The following is a 26,168-nucleotide window of genomic DNA, read 5'->3' on the forward strand; positions in this document are numbered from 1 at the left end:
CTGGCCAGTGGAGTCTCTTTCTGGGCTGTCCGATTGTGATGTGAGCTGCTTCCCTCTATCACACTCTCCTGCCATGATGTCCTGACTCACCTGGAGCCCCCAAGGAATAGAGACAGCCTTTTTTTGGACTAAGACCTTGGAAACCAACTGTGAGCCCTCAAATAAACTTTTCCTCCTTTAAAATTGTTCTGGTCAGATCCTTTAGTCACAGGAGCAAAAACACTTACTAAAACATAGTTTGTGAATATTACTGTTTGACACTCAGCTCCTGCCTGCTAGGGATGTGGGAATAGGGTTCCCCTGGGTAGAGTGGGGTGGCTGAGAAATAAAAGCTAAGAAAAATAGAATGGTGAAAAAAAAAAAACAAAACAGAACACAGAAAGTAGTTGCAAAAGCAGGAGCAGGATGGGCAAACTGACCAGACAGATGGCTTCTGACAAAATGGAAACCGTGCCTGCTTCCTGGAAGACATAAGGGAGATTCTATAGAATGTTCTTTTCCCAAAAAGGTTAAAGATAAGCTACTCAGGTCCTAATGGTTATGTCCATCTCTGGTGCTACTATGAGGAACTTTCCCAGCAGAGCAGAGGGGAAGGTCGTGTGCACTGGGTGGTGTGTCTCCGCTGGAGAGCCACAGGAAGTTCCCAGCTCCAAGCCTATCCCTTCCTGGTTTCCATGGGAAGAGAAGGTCCTCATGGACCATCTCTTATCCTATTTCAAGGATGGCATCCTGCACTCAGTAAAGTTTTAGTAGTAAACTCTAAACAATAATGGAAAAACCTGGGCTCCCTCTGTAAAAATATGGAGTATTAGTCCATATATATTTGGACACTTTTAAATGACCCTTCATTCTTATATAAATTATAATTTTAAAATATTTTCAAAAAGTAGTAAGTAGAATGGCAGCACCTTATAACTTTGCAAATTTTAGACATCTTAATTTTTACCTCTGCTTCTACACTCAATATATTATGATGTATTGTTAGGCTGGAAAACTTAGAGAAAAAGAAGACTAAACTATATAATTGTCACAGAGAGAAATTTTTAAAAATATATTTTCATATAATTGTGCATCTTCTTTTTCAACACTAAAACTTCACAAGTGGGGACTTCTTAAAAGTTTAACTGCACTGTCAAATATGAAATCATATCTGAACTTTTGATACTTGATACATTGAATTCCATGGATCTGTTTTGCATCTTGAGTGGATATTTTATTCATGAGTGATCTTATAACATTATGCATGGATAATTTGCAAAACATTGAATTATGCAGGTACATCAAATGTTGAAATATTTCATTATACAATGTTGAAAAATTACATACATCAATATCAGAAACATCGTTAGTACTAAGACTGTCACGCAGTGATGGAATCAAATTTTAATAAATTATAATGTTTGCTTGAAAGGTAAAAAATTATCATTGGCAAAAATAGCATCATTTTAAATGAAAAATTTATTTTAATTTCAAGAAACTCTCTATTAAATGTCCAAGTCTGAGTAACTCACATATGTGTCAACTGAACATATTTTTTAAAGTTAAAATTAGAGAAGATTATGGGGCTGAGGATGTGGCTCAAGTGGTAGCGTGCTCGCCTGGCATGCGTGCGACCCGGGTTAGATCCTCAGCACCACATACAAACAAAGATGTTGTGTCCGCCGAAAACTAAAAAATAAATATTAAAATTCTCTCTCTCTCTTTAAAAAAAAATTAGAGAAAATTAAATAAAGGGCACATGGGATCACTTTCTATAATTTCTTATAAGCACATATGAGTCTGAAATTATCTCAAAATAAAAAGTTTAATTAAAAAACAAGTTACCATCAAACCTTTTTATGGTGGTGTTTGAAATTTACATTTAAATATACAGATATAATGAATCACAATATGAAGAATCTTATTTTTGCTAAGTTAAATAGAATGAAAAATTACCATGCCAAATAATAAACTAATTGCTCAACAACTAGCATATTATTTACTTGAACATATAGATTGTTTATAGAGAAATGGTTTAAAATATACACCATAGTTCTAGTGACAAGACTTTCCAAATCCCTAATTTAAAAAATACCTCCAATTCACGTTTATTTGTCTTTATAACCATTCTTCTTCAATCTTCTAGTTCTGTGTTTATTTATACACCAGTCTTAGCAATTGCTTCTTATTTTTGTGTGTTGTTTTAATGAAGGAATGAGATTCATATCAATTCTTAAAGCTTATTTATATTATGGTAAGTAAAAACTACAATTTTATATTATGATAATGGCCTAGTAGATGGCTAGTTTTGCTTTGTAGTTAAAAATGATCCTTGCTCCCGTTTTTAGGTTCTCAAGTTGAGCTTAAACCTTTGGTATGAAGAAAAAATAATGCAAATAGCTACATGTCATGGGCTTTGGAAATCCCTTGTAAATAGTCTCAATGGTCAATTGAAATACAAACTGTACTATCCTTCAAAGAAATCAGTATAATTGTAATGAAAACTTGATCCTTGGACTGATCTATTTGACAAATGGATGTACCTGTTTAGATCTTAAAAACTTACCAAAACATAAGGTTTGAGATGTCATCCAATATAGAAATCTATTTCAGTTTAATTAACTCAAAATACTTACAGTTAATTTTTTGAAATATTTATTTTTTGTAGTTGTAGTTGGACACAATAATTTTATATTATTTATTTATATGTGGTGCTGGGGATCAAACCCAGGACCTTGCATGTGCGAGGCAAGTGCTCTACTGCTGAACCATAAACCCAGCCTTCCAGTTAATTTGACCAGAGACCCTATTCCTATCATCACTTTGTGTCTTTAATTTCCTCAACTACTCTTTAAAAATCTCATAAATTTCAAGAAACTTACTTGGAAAAATCTGGACAAAATAAAATTGTCAAATCTAACAAATGTAAAGGTTAATTCTAGTTTCCACACTTTGGGATCAATTTCATGCCAATTACTATTATTTTTTCTTTTCTTCTTTACACTAAAGTTTAAAAGAATCAAGATGAATATTTATTTTAGGCAGAATTTTCAGTAGATGTTTGTATTAAAATTTTAGCTGGATCCAAAGGAAAATACATGAAATGGACACAACACTTCAGCGCCAATATGTGTTAAGATACCATCTTCTGATGACAAAAGTCACCCAGCTCTTAAAATTATCACCATCATCAAGGTCACTGCATTGTAGAACTCCAGGAACACCATTCAAGGTTTATTTAATTAATACTCCAGAGAATTAAATTGTTGCCAGGTTCAGCTTTATGGTCAGGAATACCCCGGAAGAGTAGTAGGTAAGCAGAATAAGAAGACTTGCTTGTGTATATGCCAAAATCAACTGTGGCTCATATGTTTTTCTAAGATTCACGGGTCACTTTCCAGTTTCATGGGATTTTAGTGAATTAGCCTATTATCTACTAATCAGGGCTCACTTGAAAATGTTATAAGAAAGAAAATTCAAACTGTGTGTATTTTTAAAGAATAGAAGTTGACTTTACACTTATGAAACAATGAGAAGGCAGATCATCAAGGGCTAGTGGTACAATTCTTGCATCCTCAACTCACAGCTTCCACCTCCCTGTCTTCACCCTAATATTTTCAACAGAATCAGCAGAAAGACTGCCAAGTAGAAAAAGGAGTGCATTCCCATTCTTTCATAAAGGCATGATTTAGAAGTATGTCTCATCATTTCTGTTCTACCAAGTGGTCAAGCAGATATGGTACGTTTAGCCTTAAGGAAACCAAAAAATGCAATCTCTATAGAGTGGCCATGCACTCAGAAACATTTAGGATACATATTAGGAAAAAGAGGAGAAATCATATTGATGAAAATCATATTGATGAAAAAAGTAGCAGTCTCTGCTGAAATTCCTTTCCCAGTTTTTATAAAATATATAAAATAAAATCACACTTTTACTGCATCTGTCTACTAAATTTATTTTTAAAAAAATGAACTCTGTATTAGTAAATGAAGTGTCAAAATCCTTTATCCCAAATCTTTCAAATTATTACACTTATAAGCATTTGTTGTCTCATTTAGGAAAGTAGAAAGCATTAAACTAAGTAGTGCTACAAGCTGTAACAAACTCTAAAACCTTAGTAGCCTAACCCAATAAAAATTGATTTCTTGTTCAGTCAAAATCCAAAGGCCAATTTAGATGTTCTGTTGGTGAGTGACCTTCCACATGGCCCCATGTTATAATTTTTCAATTCCCTGATGGATCTTCTGCAGTTTCCTGTGAGACAAGAGATTGGAATGTATGGAGAATTGCACAGGAGAAATACATGGACCAAACCTGGAAGTACCTTCTTAACCTTCTGCCCATACTCTCTTGACCACAATTCATTCACAGCCCACCTCTAAATGCAAGGTTGTTCTTCATAGAGATAGGGGGAACAAGTTTTGTTGAAGTATTTGATTGATGTTTGCTGGGTCTTTCTGTTTGAGCCTCTTCATTATTTTTGATTGTTTGCTTTGTTTCCATTATACAGGAATTGCTGGGGCCATTTAGTTTTGGCCTGGGCTGGACTACCTCATTTACATTGAAATGTCAATTCTTGACTCTGAAAAACAAAATAATTTATTTCCCTCTCTCATAATTTCTTTCTTTTTGCAGTATTCTTTCATGTTACCCTGTTTTCCATCAAATGGGAAAAGGCCATGCAGTTCTAATTTCCCTAGCCATTTTATAATACTCTTTTTTGAAGATAGCTCCCTACAAATGTATTCCATGTTTTAACAGTAAATAATTTTGTTGTTGAAAAAATCATGTATCTCTTCCCGCCCCCTGACATATGCTCTCATCTCCTCCATGCTGAATAATACCATACTTGGGTTTATTAATTATCCCATCAGGAGACTGTTGAGAGAATAACCTATAGCATAGAAATGTAAGGGCCAGACTCAGAGCTATGGTTCATACTACTTGCTTAAAGGCATAACACTTAGAACATTATGGGGATGTTTTAAAAACTGTTAGCTTAACTGATTTGAAAGTTTTGTTAGCAACATGGATTGCATGTTTTAGAAAAAGAAATATATATTTCATATTTATGAATTCAAAAATATTTATAGAGCATGCACTGTGTATAGGCACTTTGGAACACAGTAAGAACACATTCAATATGACACAGATCCTGTCCTCTTGGAATTTTCAGTCTAGTTAAGAACCAGATCATGAATAAGAAATTATAATCCAAAGGGAATTCATACTAAAAAGAGGCACATATAAATATTATTAGGTAAAGGGACCTAACCAAGTATTTATTGTCAGAGGACATCTCACTAAGGATATGACATCCTTGGGATGAGTTTGAGTAGCTCAGATAAAATTCAAAGAAGAGAAATAAGATAATTTATAAATTATTTCCATCATCTTCTCTATATTAAAATAGATTAATGTATAAAACAGCATTACAAATTTCAAAAGAGCTCCTGTATTTAATAACAAAAGCTAGCATCAATATAACCTTGCTTTTTCAGTTTCTAAAAACCTTTCACATCCATTATTTTAATTACTCCTCTCAAAAGCCCTATACCATATTTGTTATTATGCATATTAAATAGATGAGGGAACTGAGATTTAAGAATTTAAATAATTGTACAAGGTCACACAGCCAGCAAGTAACAAAACTGGATCATTAACAAGATTATGTCCTCAAGATTCCAAATAAAAAGGCCAAGTTTTAGAGGTATCAGAGAATAGTTTTTAAGAGTCTGACTACCTGGGTTTAAATCCTTCTAGTATAATTCACTACTCAGATGACTTTTGGTAAATGTAACATTTGTCTACTGAAGGTCCTTTATGTACAAAGAGAAGGAAATCATAGTGTCTACCTCATGTGTTATAAAGATTACATGAGTTAATAATTTGTTGTTGTTGTTATTTTTTGGTTCTAGACATCAAATCCAGAGCCTCACACATGCTAGGCAAGTATTCTACCACTGAGCCATGTTCCAAGCCCATGTGATAATATTTGTAAATTACTTAGGACAGTCCTTTTTATATAATGTCAAACTTCACGAAATAAGATTATTGTCTTACATGTTAATACACACACTATAATTTTCTTGCTCTATTAAGAAATCAAATTTTAAACAATGTAGTAGACTAGTACTTGAGGTATCAAATGAATAAGAATTATTTAATAGTGTATTATTCCTAAATCAAATTTATAACCAATGACAAAGTATAACAAAATGATAGTACTTTCTACTTAGAATGACTTTTAAAAGCTGTATGAATTGAAATTATATCTTTCTACAAACTCTTGAAATCAGGTAAAAGAATTACACATGACAAGAAAAACTGGCCATAGGAGGTGGGCATCTAGCACATGTCTTGGTAACACCACCCCAAATTCCAGCCTTCTCTGTGTCTTATGACAGAAATCCTACTGATCAGTCTGATTGTATGCTGCTTGCAGTCCTGCGATAGGAAGTTTGAGAAGTTCTTTTCCAAAATGGGAAATACCAGGACTTGGCCCCTTTACCCTCAGATAATATATTTTGAAAAAGCAAAGTCTCAGCTTCTTCTCCCAATGAACATGACAAGAATTAAAGGAAACATAACTGGAACACAACATTTACTGTTAATTTTAGTTCTTAGTCACAACTAATAGCTTGTACCAGTTAAGATAAAGCAATGGAATAAGTAAGACCCAATCTCTGAGGTCTGGCAGAAAACTTGCACAAACTCTGCTGACTGCCACCTAGTAGTTGTATGACCTTGGACAAGCCTTCTAGATCACAATGAGCTCCATCCCACTTTCTGACTTAGTCCTTTTCTGTGACAGAGTAGTTGAATTTCTAAGAGGTTTATAAGTGGTTCTCCTGCCTCTGGGACTGCACTTTTGAAAACCACACCAATTGTGGAGCATTGTAGTGGTGTAGTGGTAGACACCTCTACCACTACATTTGCAATGTAAGTCAAACTATTTAAGAATCTTTTCAATCTTCAGATGTTTTAATATGTAGCTTTCAAATTTCTTTATGGTTCCTATTCTCCAATTCTCTTTCTGAATCACTATAGAATATTTAAAAATAGGTTTAAAAGGTTGATTTCAAATCAAATAAATTAAATGTGCTTCATTCTCCTAAAGATTTAACCATGGGCCTTTTCATACTTTATAACAAGCATGATAAAGTGTGATATCTATCATTCAGCTTCCTAGAAAGAAGTATAACTAATAATATTGCCTGCCATCTAGTAGTTGATCAGTTTTTTAACATCATTCTCAGGATAACACATCGTACCACTTATTCATAAGAGAATATTTCTCAGCATAAGTTCTTGATGTGAACGTCTTTGAAGGCAGAAATGTTTTTGGATTGTCAAATTATAGAAAATAAAAATTTCAAAACATTAAGTGCTTGAATTCCATTCTAGACAAATTATATCCAAATTCCAGGTATCAGATAAGCATCAATATTAAAAAAAAAAAACTCCACAGAAATATCAGGGGAATAATGAAAGAGAGAGATGGGTTGACAAATTAAAGTTTCCTGTTATCATTCATATGAAACTATGTTTATAAATTTCCCACAGGAATGTAGTATGCAAACTTAAAGGCATAACATTAGAAAATTTGGGGTACTGTCATTGCCTTTTGTAAAGATCTTTGAGCCATTTTGGCATCTGTGCTTATTAACAAGTTTTCCAACAGACTTCATAGACGTTTTGTGGATACGAGTAAGACACTAATATAGTTTGCACCTTTATTGCTGGGTGGCCAGCATCCCACCAGCTCAGGGACCTGCTTAGGAGGTGTGAACTGCCTGGGAAAATAGAAAGTCTGAAATACTTAGTAAGAAATAGAGACAGAGCCGGATATTAGATAAAAAAGGGGTGTGCCTGATAGGTCTTCTAGTCCTGATAGGAGCTGGAATTGAACAACTGAAGAGTGGCCCTGATTCTTTATTTAAGGGGCAGTACATAAAAAGCAGGGATAAAGTTTTAGCAGGAGGAGTCTTGCTTCTAGCTGTGACAGAAGTCTTGCAGTAAACAGGTTGATTGGCATTTTGGCAAGCCACACCCACCTCCCAGAGGCTGTGTGGCTCCAGCAGGTCACCCTGTCTTCGATGCTGTGCTGAACTTTTGATGGAGCTAGGTAGGAAGCCACATGAACCAGGCAAGGTTGCTGCTGGCAATGCTGATACCAGGTTTTCCTGCTTAATGGCTTCAACATCGTTTTACTTCACGCATAGTTCACATATGGGTCATGGATGGCTCCTGGCACACCTTTCTATATTTCAATGCATTTTGAAAATGGCAAGTCCACAAATTCATTTCAGGAGCATAGTAAGATGAGTTTTCCAAGATGTATCAGTAACGTAGTGCAGACACTGCTCAACTCTGCTAAATAGAAAAGAGCAAAGATTTTGGAATCTATCAAAGCTATGTTCAATTCATTGATTCCAAATACTAGCTTGAATTTCAATATGCTACTTAAATTTTATAAACTGCAGTTTTCTCATCTGTAAATTTGGAATAGTGATAAAATTTTTATCATACATAACACTAAGATGCAAATGAGATTATGTACATGAAAGATTTTGAAAAGCTGGATGTATGTAATCATTAATATTCAGTGCTTGAAATTTCCTTTTGGATTCATTCTTCTAGCAAATAATAAAATCTCAGCAAGAGAAGCTACTGATGTGGCATAAGCATTTCTATTTTTTAAAGGTAATTTCACCAGTCAAAAAAAAAAAGAGAGAGAGAGAGAATTTTAAGTAAAATAGAAAATATTTATTCATATTTTAATATTATTTGCTTCTATCATATTTTATCTATTTTATCACTTGACAAGTACCAGATAGAGCTCTCTGATGATCCCTTATAGGTTTTATGGTGAAAAATGTATCTTTCCTATTCCAAACCTCTGTTGGATGTATAAAGGAAGAATTGATAAATATTTTATGGTTGTTTTTCTTTTAAATACAGAGACATGCAAGACTCTGATTTTGACTATGGAAAAATCAAAGCAAATTATTTGATCCCTACTTCTGAGGCATATCCAGTCTATTTGAAGATACAAGTACATGTTTCAAATTTGTTAATATAATCAGATTGGCTCTATTAGCAATCAGATGCCTGTTGCAAAGAGATTGGCTTCAACCTCATACTCTTGAATGATGGTAACAACCCACTCCCAGCCCCTGCCCCCAAATGACAATCTACTCTATTTCCTGATTGCCTCCGGAGTGTGTGATGTTGGATGTGGGCAAGAATCAGGCAGGTTTATGTAAATCAGTGGAGCCCAGGAAGGAGGGGATGTCTGGTGTGAGAATGGGACCTGATGGCGTGGAGTGACAACAAAAGTCTTTTCTGTAGTGGGAGTGCCCGTGTTCTTGGCTTGCAGCTCCCATCACCAACACACACTTAAAAACACAGCCATGTTATAGAAAAAAATAATTCCTACTCAGGAAGTACCCCTTTGTGCCAGATCTGTACTAGATATTCTCATATATGCTGTAAAATTTAATATTCACTACAACCAAAAAGATGAGTATTAGTTGCTCTTTCTTTTGTCATTGAAGAACCTAAAGCTCAAAAAAGAGAAGCAAGTTGACAAGAGTCTGATAAGGGTCCTACTTTTCAATAAGGAACAGGTCTTCAGAGCTCTAAAAATACTTTCTCTACAACAGTACCTTCAAACAGGAATAGATACAATACTGTAGGTTCACAAAGACTCTAAAGGATCCACAGCACAGAGAATTTTAAGGAAATTTATTTTCACGTCCTCTTCAAAGTTTAGGACCAAGAGAGTTCCTGAGGCTTCTCCTTTACCATTTCCCCTCACCTTGTCCTTTTCCAGAACATTAGGAGAAAAGCTTATTTCTTATATGTATACATGCATTACAAGATAGTGTTTGCCCAGAAAGGGAAAAAATTTCCAGGGTACCAAAAATTGGAGAATACAAAATATTGACAACAATATTGTCAAATGAATGACTTTAATGGTCAGAGAATACCGATTATGAGAGTGGTTTATAATAAATTCATAGTTTATAATATTGCTTTTATCAAAATATTACTGATTGAATTGTTAGATGATGGGTTAGATTATGAAAACTTATCTTTATCCTGAGTTATGTAATTTTGGCACAGAAAATTCAAAATGAGTACAAATGCTCAAGTCAAATTCTTATACATTTTTTACATTTCCAGCTTATTATTCATTAAAACATTTTCACAGATTTTTTTTTAATTCAGAACAGAATTCTGATACTGAACTCTGTCCTTACTAAGATATTATTCATCCCTGAATATTTAAATTAACTTTTATACAATCTTTTATAAATCTCATAGGTAATACATATTCAATAAAATTCTACTTTAATATTTAAAAACTGTTTTGTAAAATATTTATGTATGTGATTTTGATCAATTTAATGCAAGCTCTATCCAGAAAATTAAACTATTATTAACATAAAATTTTCAAAATTATTTTAATTAATATATATCTTTATTACAAAAAAGCATAATGGGCTAGTTATTATTTTTATTTTTAGTGGACATAAAATTGTTTAATTTATGGTATGTAAAGTATGTTTTGATACATGTATACATAAGAACCAAATGGAGGCAATTAACATAGGTATTACATATTTATCATTTCTTGGTTTAGAGAACTTTTAAAATCTACTTTATTACCACTTTTCTTTTTAATTAATATTTTTATTGGCGCATCATATTTGTATATTATGGCGGGACTTGTTAGATTTATATACATGCACATATGCACATAATATGACAATATAATTTGGCCAATATCATTCCCTAGTATGTCCCTTTTCCTTCCCCTTCTTATTTCCTTGGTCCCTTTTCTCTACTGATCTCCCTTCAATTTTCATGAGTTCTGCCACTTCCACAGCTTTTCTTCCCCCTCCCTCTTTTCCTTCTACATATAAGAAAAACATAAGATCTTCAACTATCTGCATTTGACTTATTTTGCTTAACATATGTTTTCAAGTTCCATCCATTTATCTGACAATAATATGATTTCATTCTCCTTTATGGATGAATAAAAGTCCACTGTGTATTTATAGCACATTTTCTTCATCCATTTATCTATTGATGAACACCTAGGTTGGCTCCACAGCTTGGTTATTGTGAATTTGCTGCTGTAAATAGGGGTATGAATGTATTGCTAGAACATTCTTGACTTTAATTCTTTAGAGTAAATACTTAAGGGTGGTATTTCTGGGTCATAACATAGTTCCATACCTAGTCTTTTGAGGAACCTCCATACAGATTTCTATAGTGGTTGTACTAATTTACAGTACCACCATCAATGTAAAAGTGTTTCTTTTTGCCACATCATATAGCATTTATTAATATTGTTTGTATTCTTGATGGCTGCCATTCTAACTGGATTCAGATGAAATCTCGGTGTAATTTTGATTTGTGTTTTCCTAAGAACTACTAATCTTGAAATATTTTTCATATATTGTTGAACATTTGTATTTCTTACTTTTATACTGTGAATTAAACCCAGCAGTGTTTAACACCTACATCACTCACCACCCTTTTTTATTTTATTTTTTATTGAGAGACAGGGTATTGTTAAATCACATAGGGACTTGCTAAGTTTCAGAGGTTGGCTTTGAATTTGAGATCCTTCTGCCTCAGCCTCCTAAGCTCCTGGGATTACAGATGTCTGCCACCACACCCAGCTATAGACATCTATTTCTATAGCAAAAGCAGATAATTTTTTTAAAAAGGTTATGAATATCACCTATGAGGATGTTTCAAACTAGATCACTCTAGAATACATTGAAAAAGAAGGCTGTTCCCTAAAAAGTCCCACACATAAAAGTGAAAGAGGAGTCTATCCCAATAGATGCATAAAACCCAAGACAGGATTACAAGAAATATTAAGAAAAAAAGGTAACTGAAACTTCCTAAAGTGCATAATTCACCAGCAACCAACTCCAAAGTTGTTGAAGTAGATGAAATATCAAACAAAATATTTAAAAGAATGTTCATCAAGATGATTAATGAAATCCAAGATAACACAGAAAACAACTGAATAAAGACACAGCAAATCAAACAAAATACTTGGTTGAAAATCTCTCTGTTAGAGTAGACCATGTTGGAGACCGAATGCCAGAGCAGGAAGACAATGTGGCCAACCTTGAACATTTTGACAGTATTAAAAGAAAATTATGACCATAATATATAATAATTCTAGGATAACATTAAGATTTAAGAATGAGGGCCTGGGATTGTGGCTCAGTGGTAGAGTGCTCTCCTAGCATGCACAAGGCACTGGGTTCAATCCTCAGCACCACATAAATGTAAAATAAAGATGTTATATCCACCTAAAACTTAATAAAAATATTTAAAAAATATTTAAGAATGAAGGGAATTAAAGAGGAGTGTGAGATGCAGGCTAATGGCATCAATAACCTCTATAGAGAAATAATAACAGAAAAATTTCCAAACCTTGAGAAGGATATACAGGATGCATTCAGAACTCCAAATAGACAAGATCAAAAAAGGAATCTCTTCATGACACATTATAATTAAAATGTCTAACATAGAGCACAAACACAGAATTTTAAAAGCTTCAGGAGAAAAAAATCAGGTCACATTTAGAAGCAAGCCAATCAAAATTACTTCAGATTTCTGAGCACAAACTCTAAAATCTAGGCGGGCTTGGATTAATGTTTTCTAAGTCCTGAAGGAAAATAACTGTCAACTTAGAGTGCTATATTCAGCAAGTTATCCTTCAGAATTGAAGAAATAAAAACCTTCCAAGATAAGCAGAAACTAAAAGAATTTATAACTAAGCTGGCACAACACAAAATACTTAAATACATTACACAGAAGAAATTAAAAAAAAAATAAAACTCAAGCTTGCAAATGGACAAAACTCATTTGAAGACTAGCTAAGCAAACAAGTACAAGACCAAATTAAATATTAGAAATAAATCCAAATCGCAAGAATTAATAAACACCTTTTATAATAATATTGAATGTAAATGATATCAACTCTACAATGAATAGACATAGGTTGGGGGAATGAACTGAAAACCAAGAAACAAACATATATTAAAAATTTTTATGAATTTTTTGTGCTTTTTACTCATACTAACAGTAGAATATATTTTGACATATGATTCATATAAAGAGTATAACTTCCCATTCTTGTGGTTATACATGATATGAATTTATACTGGTTGTGTATTTATATATGAACATAGGAAACTTATGTCTAATTTATTCTACTGTCTTTCATATTCTCACCCTTCTACCCGCTTTCTTTCATTCTCTTTTCTCTAATCCAATGAACTTCTATTCTTCCCTACCCACCTCATTGTGTGTTAGCATCTGAATATCAGGGAGAATATCTAGCCTTTGTTTGGGGGGGATTGGTTTATTTCACTTAGCATGATAGTCTCTAGTTTCATCCATTTACTAGCAAATGCCATAATTTCATTATTCTTTACGGCTGAGTAATATTCCATTGTGTGTATGTGTGTGTGCGTGTGTGTGTGTGTGTGACATTTTCTTTATCCACTCATATGTTCAAGGGCACCTACTTTGTTTCCATAGCTCTACTATTGTGAATTAAACTTTTACAAGCATTGATGTGGCTGTATCACTATAGAATGCTGTTTTTAAGTCCTTTGAAGACCCAGCTACATTTTATTTGTCTACTATAACATCTGCAATACTAATTAATAAAAAATAGAAATGGTGAAGTAAAAAATTGCCAATAGCAAAAACAATAATAGTTAGGAACTGGATCTGACATTAAAGTAAACAGCAAGTGTCAACTATGTCATCTATAGTACTAATAACTGCAGCAACATGAATGGCGAGGACCAGAGTTAAAAGATGGTAAAAATACAGTTGATTAATAGAAAATAAAATGTAATAGGTAGTTTCTTAACAACGTATAATATAATGGAAAATTGGTATCAACTATTACCACCATGTGACACACTAGATCTCCTAAACGTACTCCTCTTATCTAATTGAAATTTTGTATACTTTGACCAGCATTTTCCCAATCCAATTTTTAAAAAATGTTTTCATCATAAAATATGTCACATTTAGGAATAATTCTATGAGAAATTAGATTATAAAGGCTAAGCTGAAATAAAAAGGAAACTCTATAAAGTTCCAACTATGAGCTCATTTAGGTGTTTTTGATAGGAATGATGTTATCAAATCATTAAGGTAAAAGCACTTTTAGAATATTTTATAAAAATACATACTATTGGTCATGGCCCTGAATTATATTCTCTGAAACTATTTATAATTATGCATAAAACAATTTGAAGCCTACTTAAGTATATGAAAGAAAGTGTGTAAAATTCCATGAATAAAACTTGCATTTAGAGTTATTCAAAGACAGAAATGTTGTCCTCAATGACAAGATTTATTGCTACATAAGAAATGCAGTAAACCGGTGCATTTAAGAACTCAAGCACCACAGTGAGATAGGGTTCTGTTCCAAACCCTACGCCTTCTATTCTTTAATCTTACACAAATTTCTTTACCTCTGTAAGCCTTTTTCTTCCATATCCATAATCATGTAAGTGCCTAATTTGTATGATCATTCTCAACCTAATATGAAATCATTATATGAAAATCATGATAAACTCTTGGAAAAATGTTTACACATAGTAAATGCCATGCATATTGTTTTAGTCAGCTTTTGTTTTGTTTTGTTTTTAACTGCTGTGACTAAAAGGACCCAACCAGAACAATTGCAGGGGAGGAAAAGTTTATTAGAGGGCTCAGGGTTTCAGAGTTCTTAGTTCATAGAACCCAGCTCCATTCCTCAGGGCTCAAGGTGAGGCAGAACATTATGACTGAAGAGTGTGACAGACAGAAACAGCTCACATGATGATCCCAAAGCAGAGAGACAGATTTTCACTTGCTAGTTACAAATATATACCCCAAAGAGACACCTCAATTCCCACCTCCTCCAGCCACACCCTACCACTTCAGTTACCACTCAGTTAATCCCTATCAGGGGATTAATTCACTGATTGGGTTAAGACTCTGCCAACTCAATCATTTTTCCTCTGAACCAGCTTACATTGTCTCACAAGTGAGCATCTGGGGGACACCTTACATCTAAATCATTATATATGTGCATATATATATTATATATATATATACATATATATATATAATATTTTTTTCCATAATAGTTATTTTAGACAAGGAAATCCCATGAAGAGAGAACTGTATGTTATGAGGGTGATTTTACAGAGATCAGTGATTGGTATGGTCTTTGAGAAGGAGTTCTAATTAACTTTGAAATAAATGTTTTTACAAAAATCACATTATGACCTGGTATCCATAAGACTGTCACGGATGAATTATAATATGGGAGGTCACAAATTTTGTGCTTTCTCTTCTTCCAGATACCCACATTAAAGTGTTCTCTAATTCTGGAAAGCAAGGGGACATATAATGGACTAAAAAGAACTCTAAGTGCTATTGCAAATTGAAGTAAAAAATGACTATGCTGATTATTATAAAATGCTCTTATCACTTTGAAGTATTGAAAGGAGGAATAATAGAAGTAACCAGGGGAGCACAAATTGGCTCAGCCTATTCCATCTGCTTAATCCATCAATTATACTCAATTTAACACCATTCAATTGCACAAGATTTATTGAATACTCACCAGGTATCCTGAATGTAAGGAATCCCAATACAGAATGAATTTTCTTATTGATTTGATTTTGAATTAGGCTTTCCACTGAAGTTGTAAAGCAAATGAGATAATTGCTTATATTTTTAATCATTTAGATAAACTAATTTTTTTGTGCAATTTTCTTTTGACCAACAGGATTTGCTAGTCCACTTACTGGGATAGCAGATGCCACTCAAAGCAGCATGCACAATGCTTTGCACATCTATATGAATGGAACGATGTCACAGGTGCAGGGATCAGCCAATGATCCCATTTTTCTTCTTCATCATGCCTTTGTTGACAGGTTGGTTGAGACTTTTTCATAAATTTTGTGTTTGTTAGATTTAAATATAGTAAATATCTATCAAATGTGACTTTAGTTATCACATAAAAGCAAATAAATTTTTGTCGTTTTTTTTTTCAGAAGGATATCCTAAGCCAATGTTTTATAAAAGAAGTGTTTAGTAAAGAGAGAGCTTTAAGGGAGGGAAGAGTAAGGCTGGATATGAATGAGAAGAAGCCATTTAAGGGTACAGTTTTATTTGAAGTCCTACACTCAGCCAGGTCTTGATAGTTTATAGAGTATATTTCAGTTTGTAAACCCTTCCTAAATAGCCATTGACTGCAGATTGCCCTGATGTAGGAGATATAAAACTCCCAAGGACAGGCTAGCTGTCTGCTAGGCTATATGGTTCTAGTTCCCAGACCTTCTTAAGGCATGTAGTTAAGAGTAAAATCATTAACACACAAGATTAATGAGGTAATCATTGTAGCATTCATGAAGAGGATAAAGTGATTATTTCAGGATTTTGAGTGTTCAGACTATGATTTCCAAAAAAATTATTTACTGCGTTTGAAGCAAATATAACTACTGGTGCTAGAGGATTTGTTTGAAGGTGGTCATTTGGACTTTAGAGAACCAACTAGAGTTTCTAACTTCTAGCTCTTCAGGACTTTCTCAGACAGAGCAATATGTTGGAGTGGTTAGTGACAGTGTGGACCAGTGTTGGGGGAGCACTCTCTCAGTGCTTTCTGGCTGCCATGAGCTGAGCAGCTTTCCCCCTCCATGCCCTTCTGCCATAATGTTCCTGCAATAAATTCAGCCATCCATCAACTCAGACCTATGAAACTGTAAGCCAAAATAAGTCTTTCATTCTCTAAGTTGTTCTTGTTAGTTACATTAGTCACAATGATGAAAAGCTGACTAACCAGGTTTCCACTATATTTATAAGTGAAGAGGTAGTTAAAACATAACTTTTTCATAGCTTCTTCCACTACCCAAGGCACTTGCACCATTCTTTTGGGTCTTTAAAATTTTTTGTGTGAGCCAGATGCTGTGGTGCATGCCCATAATCCCAACAGCTCAGGAGGCTGAGGCAGGAGGATCATGAGTTCAAAGTCAGACTCAGCAGTTTAGCGAAGCCTTAAGTAACTCAGTGAGATCCTGTCTCTAAATGAAATATAAAAGAGGGCTGGGGATGTGGCTGGATTCAATTCCCAGCGCCAAAACAAACAACACAACAACAAACTTTTGTGCTTCCCTTTCCATAGATTAAAACATATTATAAAATTGTCCAATTACTAGTTTACCTAACAAAATCTTGAATTGTTACTTCACTTTTCATTTTATCTGACACATATTTTTTAGTTTATATTCTTTGTACTCAGCATAATGCCAAACACATCATCATTTAAATGAATAAATGAAGGATTACAATGTCTAATTATGGTGTTCTAACTAGAAACCTAGCTAGGAGAAGTGATTTAAGTATATTATCTACTGCCCTTTCACAAAGTACACTGCAAATACATTTAGTGAACTCTTGTATATAATGAAAAATTCAATATCCATTAAAATTATGATGTATATTTAAATTGTTGTGTTTTAAATGTTTAGTATATATTTAAGTAAGGAATGAATTTTTTAGAACAGAATACTTAATAATATCCTATTTCACAAGCATATGCATTTGTATTCATATGTGCATATGTTTATGAATAGAGCCAAGAAAGGATATTAATTCATATTGATAATTTATTTCTGGTTGGTAGACTTAGGCATGAACTTTATGTCCTCTGCACTTATTATTTTTTGAAGTGGGCATAGACACTTTTGCAATAATACTAATAGTGCCAATTCCCCAAATGAGACAAACAAGCAAACACAGAAATAGGGTGAAATGTGCAATCATTTACCTAGAGCTCTGAAAGCTGCTTCACATTCTGTCCACATCTTTTTAATCTATTTTTATTAAAGCAATTGCTGGTAATTCTTTTTCTGAATCCTATCCTCCATAGATTGATTGAATGAAGAATTGTACTAGGCAGTTGAGCTCAGGATGCTATGTCACTGTCTGTCTGGCAGCAGCTTCTAAAGTGCTTGCAGTTTAGCACAACCTGCTCATGGTGAGGATGCTACATTCAATGACTCCAGACACCTTATTTCTGCAGGCTTTCAAATTCCCTATATGGAAATAGTCTGAATTGAACTAACTCTTGCTTATCTATGTCTCGATTTCAGATGATCTGTTTGGTCTTATGTTACACAATGGGCAGCAATGTTTCCATTTTCAAGTTTTACCAATAGTACTAGTTTTTATGTTAATAGCAAACTCAGGAAGGAATAAAAAGTATTAGTACTGGACGGTGTGTAAGATAAATGCCAGAGCAGCAGAAAGCAGCTTTCTAAACATGTTCCTTTGCTTTGCATTTCACTGTCTAAGAAAGCCTTCCATGGAGAAAAGCAAGCACTCCTCCATACACCTGCATCCATTCATCTGTTCCTTCAACAAGCATTAAATACCTCTAAGTGTCATATGCTATATTAAAACATGAAGATCAAACCATTGTTAAATATTTTCTTCTCCACCTAATATTCCCTAGACTAGATATGTAAAGAAATAAGCAACAAAAAGCAAAATGCAACTTCCTTAGTAATAGTTACCGATAGGCCAGGATATTTGGGAGTGAAGAAAAGGACACCAAGGAAGTAGAGAAACCAGAGCTGTTCTTTTCAGCCCCTGTATCTATAGCACCTAACCCCTTGCCTCACACACAGTGAATATTCAATGAGCAATTCGATTCTATTGTTTAGAATACAGTTTTGATCTGAAACCTTTTGAAGAATGAATAGGACTTTGATTCGTGACTTTTGAAAGTAAAACAATCAATGGGGAAACAACATAAGAAAGATAGAGACAATAGCCAAAATTTACAATATTTTTAAAATCCTAAAACCACAAATAATATATATTTGAAAACCTATTAGGTACCAAATTCTATGTGTGAATTGATTCATTTAATACCTATGGGAATCCCGCCATCCTATCTGGTAAGTGCCATTTTCATTACATTATGGATGAATACTATGAACTACAGAGGTTAAGTAACATGTACTGTGTGCTGCTTCATAAAGAATTGAAAAACTTGATTGAAGGAATGTAGAGCTATGTATATGACAGAAAGAGGATCTTCTTCCTCCAAAGGGGAAGCAGGAGCAGTCAACAAAAGTGGTTATTTTGAACACTTGTAAAGCAGCATGGGTACTGCAGTAGGAAGTGGTCCAAGCAGAACAAGTTGATTAAAAAAAAAACTCAAAAAGAATTCACATTAGAGAATCTGGATTCTAAGTGTGAAGATAAATTCTGTAGTGAAAGAACCATGAGCTCTAGAGTCAGAGGGCCGCTGAGCATGACCTGGTACTGTGTCATGGTTCTGTAATATCTTGGGGAAATTGCTGAACCATTCTGAGTCTCACTTTCTTTATTTACTAAATTGTGGCTGTGATACTACCTTCCTCAGGGGTATGTGAGTTTGTACTTTACAAACTACAAAGCATTGTGCAAAAACTAGCTCTCATAAAGAGAGTTTTAGAAAAGCATATACAATATATATATTTTTTTCTTTAGTCATTATTTTCTAAGCACTGTCTACAATTGGTAAGATCTCAGCAATTCTGCGTAGCTTATCTTTTGAGTGCATGGGAATTCTGGCTGGGTGCAAACCTAAAGTAACACATTCCAGGAATGGCTAACCTGCCTTGCTCCTCAGCTACAGATTAATTACATCTCCTGGAGTGAATTCTTGGCTGTATTTGTCAGTGAGGCTTCCCTTCCATTCTGCTCCCCTGTCCAAGCCTCCCATGAGCTATCCTACTAAGAAGGCTACCCTGACCCACATGCCCTCAAAACAGATTCCTTGCCAATTTGGCAGCATAGAAATAGTCCAAGCAGAAGGGTGGTTCTCTGGGGCTTCAGGAATGAACAGCAGATTGCTTCCCTCCTGGTGACTGCAAGACTAAAGCTTGCTCAGAAAGGCAGCAATTCTAGGGTTATGGAAGGAGGTAAGCTCAGACACCATAGAAATATCTTAAAGTCTGCTCTTGCAATCAAATGGTATAGCAGAGGGAGATCTGTCTGTCTGTGGGTTTCTTTTCACACTGTTGGACTGTCACCAGATTTTAAAAGGCTCCCTGATTTTTTTTCTGAAACAGCATTAACTCCCTAGAATAAATGGCAGTTATAGCTTTATGTTCATATTTGACCACGTTTCTACAGTTGTTTTTGTGTTGTTGTTAGATTTAGCTCTTGGACCAGTCTACATTTGTTAGATTGATTCATTGGTTTATCTATGTCTCCCAGTAAATTATGAGCTCCTTTTGGACCGGGTTTATATATCAGTCATCTCTGGCACCTAACACAGAACCCTGGCACATAGAAGTGATTCATTAAATACTAAACTGTTGTGGAATTGATAACTCTGAATTAGGCAGACATCTGGTGGGTTATCAATAACATTTTGTTGTGGAGTCAAATATTGATCAAAGGAAATTGAATTATATTCTATCAACGGATAAAAAAATTGTGCTATAACTAATAACCTAAAGAATGTTCCAACTGCATCCAATTCTTAGTAGGATTAATGTGTTTTGGTACTAATGAAATTAAATTGCTTAAATTAAAATATTGGTAACCTGAAAATCTCATAGGCAGAAGGGGAAAGAAGCATGAATTTTCAATATTTTTTGCTGAACTTAAAAATCTGAAAGAACATTTCAAGAGCATGATGAAAACTCCTATTTTACAAATAAAAAAAACTGGGGTACAGAAGGCATGATCTTCCCAAAGACACAGTTTGTTGCAAAGTGGAAGGAAGTCCCAGAATATGAGGTCCCAGGAGGTAGAATGGGATATTTAACACGATAGTGTGATGTTCAGCCAAGGCAGGCAGAAGCAGTATGATCATAGGAAAGGTCCTCATCATAATTGTTTACAGAACCAAAGGTCAGAACTGCTAAAATAGCACTAAGCATCAGATCCAAGAGGCCTAGAAAATACATCAAAAGACCAGAAATTAGGAGGCTAGGAGGCAATAAATCATGTGATTAAGATCACAGATTTCAGAATCAGATATGCCTCATTTTGAATTCCAAAGCTGCCACATCTTATTTTATTATCTCAAACAAGTTATTTATTCTCCTCTAAGCATTCCTTTTCTCAGCCAGAAAAATGCTGCTTATGTTAATAGCTACCTGAAGTTTTATCTTTGATTATTATATGATATTTTTATAAATGTATACCAATGTTCTTAGCACACTATTATAAGACAGACAAGATTTTCAACATTTAGATGCTTGCATTCAATGGTGGGGTTAGGAAATTCAAGGAAACCAGGAAAGAAAGAAAGAAGCACAGAATTCAATTTAGCACTATGGTGTGGTAGAAAATATATACTTATAAATAATTACTTGAGAAGGTTTCAATTGAGATAGACTTGCAATAGCTCCTCTCTCTGAGGAAATGAACTATAATTTAACACCGAGATCACAAAAGGAGACAGCCTATGGGGCAAGTGTTTCAGGAAGTGGGAAGAACAATTTCAAGAGGTCTATGGCAGAAATGAACTTGTCTTATCACAAGGTTAGAAAGGAGACCGAAAAGCAAAAGATGATAAACAAAGGAAATCTATTACAAAATGAGGGTGAGGAGACCAGCAGAACTCTAAGTGCAGTGGAAAGATTTTAAATGATCTTAATCAAGTGTGTTGGCTAGCTTTCCACTTCCAAGGATAATTTTGGATCACAGTTTCAGAGGTTCCAATCCATGATCAGTTGCCTGTTGCCTTTAGGTCTATGGTAAGGTAGTACATCATGGTGGGAGCACATGGTAGAGAAAAAGCATTCACCTGCTGGCTGAGAAGCAAAAGAGAGAGAGAGAAAGGGACCAGGGTCTCATTGTTCTCTTCAAGGGCATGTGCTCAATGACCTAAATAAGTGCCTTAGCTGGGGATCAAGCCTTTTTTTTTTTTTATTGGTCGTTCATAACATTACATAGTTCTTAATACATCATATTACACGGTTTGATTCAAGTGGATTATGAACTCCCGCTTTTACCCCGTATACAAATTGCTGTATCACATCAGTTACCCTTCCATTGATTGACATATTGCCTTTCTAGTGTCTGATGTATTCTGCTGTCTGTCCTATTGTCTACTATCCCCCCTCCCCTCCCCTCCCCTCCCCTTTTCTCTCTCTACCCCTTCTACTGTAAATCATTTCTTCCATTTGTATTCTCTTGTCTTACCCCTCCTTTCCTCTTATATGACATTTTGTATAACCCTGAGGATCGCCTTCCATTTCCATGCAATTTCCCTTCTCACTCCCTTTCCCTCCCACCTCTCATCCCTGTTTAATGTAAATATTCTTCTCAAGCTCTTCGTCCCTACCCTGTCCTTGTTTACACCCCTTATATCAAAGGAGTCATTTGGTATTTGTTTTTTAAAGATTGACTAGCTTCACTTAGCATAATCTGCTCTAATGCCATCCATTTCCCTCCAAATTCTATGATTTTGTCATTTTTTAATGCAGAGTAATACTCCATTGTGTATAAATGCCACATTTTTTTTATCCATTCATCTATTGAAGGGCATCTAGGCTGGTTCCACAGTCTTGCTATTGTGAATTGAGCTGCTATGAACATCGATGTAGCAGTGTCCCTGTAGCATGCTCTTGTTAGGGCTTTAGGGAATAGACCGAGAAGAGGAATAGCTGGGTCAAATGGTGGTTCCATTCCCAGCTTTCCGAGAAATCTCCATACTGCTTTCCAAATTGGCTGCACCAATTTGCAGTCCCACCAGCAATGAACAAGAGTGCCCTTTTCCCCGAATCCTCTCCAGCACTTATTGTTGTTTGACTTCCTAATAGCTGCCAGTCTTACTGGAGTGAGATGGTATCTTAGGGTAGTTTTGATTTGCATTTCTCTGACTGCTAGCGATGGTGAGCATTTTTTCATGTACTTATTGATTGATTGTATGTCCTCCTCTGAGAAGTGTCTGTTCAGGTCCTTGGCCCATTTATTGATTGGGTTATTTGTTATCTTATTGTCTAATTTTTTGAGTTCTTTGTATATTCTGGTTATTAGGGCTCTATCTGAAGTGTGTGGAGTAAAGATTTGTTCCCAGGATGTAGGCTCCCTGTTTATCTCTCTTATTGTTTCTTTTGCTGAGAAAAAACTTTTTAGTTTGAGTAAGTCCCATTTGTTGATTCTATTTGTTAACTCTAGCGCTATGGGTGTCCTATTGAGGAATTTGGAGCCCGATCCCACAGCGTGTAGATCATAACCAACTTTTTCTTCTATCAGATGCCATGTCTCTGATTTAATATCAAGCTCCTTGATCCATTTTGAGTTAACTTTTGTGCACGGCGAGAGATAGGGATTCAGATTCATTTTGGTGCAAATGGATTTCCAGTTTTCCCAGCACCATTTGTTGAAGATGCTATCCTTCCTCCATTGCATGCTTTTAGCCCCTTTATCAAATATAAGATAGTTGTAGTTTTTTGGATTGGTTACTGTGTCCTCTATTCTGTAGCATTGGTCCACCCGCCTGTTTTGGTACCAGTACCATGCTGTTTTTGTTACTATTGCTCTGTAGGATAGTTTGAAGTCTGGTATCGCTATACCGCCTGATTCACACTTCCTGCTTAGTATTGTTTTTGCTATTCTGGGTCTTTTATTATTCCATATGAATTTCATGATTCTTTTATCTATTTCTACAAGATATGCTGTTGGGATTTTGATTGGCATTGCATTGAACTTATAGAGAACTTTTGGTAATATCGCCATTTTGATGATGTTAGTTCTGCCTATCCATGAGCAGGGTATGTTTTTCCATCTTCTAAGGTCTTCTTCTATGTCTTTCTTTAGGGTTCTGTAATTTTCATTGTATAAATCTTTCACCTCTTTTGTTAGGTTGATTCCCAAGTATTTTATTTTTGGGGGGGATATTGTGAATGGAGTAGTTGTCCTCATTTCCGTTTCAGAGGATTTGTCGCTGATATACAGGAATGCCTTTGATTTATGCGTGTTGATCTTATATCCTGCCACTTTGCTGAATTCATTTATTAGCTCTAATAGCTTCTTTGTAGACCCTTTTGGGTCTGCTAGGTATAGAATCATATCATCTGCAAATAGTGATAATTTAAGTTCTTCTTTTCCAATTTTTATGCCTTTAATTTCTTTTGTCTGTCTAATTGCTCTAGCCAGTGTTTTGAGGACTATGTTGAACAGAAGTGGTGAGAGAGGGCATCCCTGTCTTGTACCAGATCTTAGAGGGAATGCCTTCAATTTTTCTCCATTCAGAATGATGCTGGCCTGTGGCTTATCATAGATTGCTTTTACAATGTTGAGGTATGATCCTGTTATCCCTAATTTTTCTAGCGTTTTGAACATAAAGGGATGCTGTACTTTGTCGAATGCTTTTTCTGCATCTATTGAGATGATCATATGGTTCTTATTTTTAAGTCTATTGATGTGGTGAATAACATTTATTGATTTCCATATATTAAACCAGCCTTGCATCCCAGGGATGAATCCTACTTGATCATGATGTATAATTTTTTTGATATGTATTTGAATCCGATTCGCCAGAATTTTATTGAGGATTTTTGCGTCAAGGTTCATTAGAGATATTGGTCTGTAGTTTTCCTTCTTTGAAGTGTCTTTGTCTGGTTTCGAAATCAGGGTGATGTTGGCCTCGTAGAATGAATTTGGAAGTTCTCCCTCTTTTTCTATTTCCTGAAATAGCTTGAAAAGTATTGGTGTTAGTTCCTCTTTAAAGGTTTTGTAAAACTCTGCTGTAAACCCATCCGGTCCTGGGCTTTTCTTAGTTGGTAGTCTTTTGATGGTTTCTTCTATTTCCTCTATTGTTATTGGTCTGTTTAGGTTGTCTATATCCTCCTGGCTCAATCTGGGCAGATCATAGGACTCAAGGAATTTATCTATGCCTTCACTATCTTCTATTTTATTGGAGTATAAGGATTCAAAGTAATTTCTGATTATCTTCTGTATTTCTGAAGTGTCTGTTGTGATATTGCCTTTTTCATCCCGTATGCTAGTAATTTGGGTTCTCTCTCTTCTTCTCTTCGTTAGCATGGCTAAGGGTCTGTCAATTTTATTTATTTTTTCAAAGAACCAGCTTTTAGTTTTGTCAATTTTTTCAATTGTTTCTTTTGTTTCAATTTCATTAATTTCAGCTCTGATTTTAATTATTTCTTGCCTTCTACTTCTTTTGCTGTTGTTTTGCTCTTCTTTTTCTAGGATTTTGAGATGAAGTATGAGATCATTTATTTGTTGTTTTTTTCTTTTTTTGAGGAATGAACTCCAAGCAATGAATTTTCCTCTTAGAACTGCTTTCAATGTGTCCCATAGATTCCGATATGTTGTGTCTGTGTTTTCATTTAACTCTAGGAATTTTTTAATTTCCTCCTTGATGTCTTCTAAAACCCATTGATCACTCAGCAACCTATTGTTCATTCTCCAGGTGATGCTTGATTTTTCCTTTCTTCTTTTATCATTGATTTTCAGTTTCATTCCATTATGATCAGATAAGATGCATGGTATTATCTCTACCCCTTTGTATTGTCTAAGAGTTGCCCTGTGACATAGTATATGGTCTATTTTTGAGAAGGTTCCATGTGCTGCTGAGAAAAAAGTGTAGCTACTTGATGTTGGGTGGTATAGTCTATATATGTCAATTAAGTCTAGGTTGTTAATTGTGTTATTGAGTTCTATAGTTTCCTTATTTAACTTTTGTTTGGAAGATCTGTCCAGTGGTGAGAGAGGTGTGTTGAAGTCTCCCATGATTATTGTATGTTGGTCTATTAGACTCTTGAACTTGAGAAGAGTTTGCTTGATGAACACAGCTGCACCATTATTTGGGGCATATATATTTATGATTGTTATGTCTTGTTGGTGTATGGTTCCCTTGAGCAGTATGAAGTGTCCTTCTATATCCCTTTTGATTAGCTTTGGCTTGAAATCTATTTTATTAGATATGAGTATGGACACTCCTGCTTGTTTCCGCGGTCCATATGAGTGATATGATTTTTCCCAACCTTTCACCTTCAGTCTATGTATATCTTTTCCTATCAAATGCGTCTCCTGTAGACAGCATATTGTTGGGTCTTGTTTTTTGATCCATTCTACTAGCCTGTGTCTCTTAATT

General features: G+C 34.7%; 1 protein-coding gene across 1 annotated transcript in view; it reads left to right on the forward strand.

Moving 5' to 3' along the window:
- Nucleotides 1-26,168, forward strand: part of Tyr (tyrosinase) — a 104,476-nt gene that overhangs the window by 15,941 nt on the left and 62,367 nt on the right. Inside the window, exon 3 of the mRNA XM_026401520.2 lies at nucleotides 15,825-15,972. Coding sequence (XP_026257305.1) covers nucleotides 15,825-15,972 — 148 coding nt within the window. The remainder of the gene's footprint in view (nucleotides 1-15,824; nucleotides 15,973-26,168) is intronic.

Source organism: Urocitellus parryii, chromosome 4 (assembly GCF_045843805.1).
Source record: "Urocitellus parryii isolate mUroPar1 chromosome 4, mUroPar1.hap1, whole genome shotgun sequence".
NCBI lineage: Eukaryota > Metazoa > Chordata > Mammalia > Rodentia > Sciuridae > Urocitellus > Urocitellus parryii.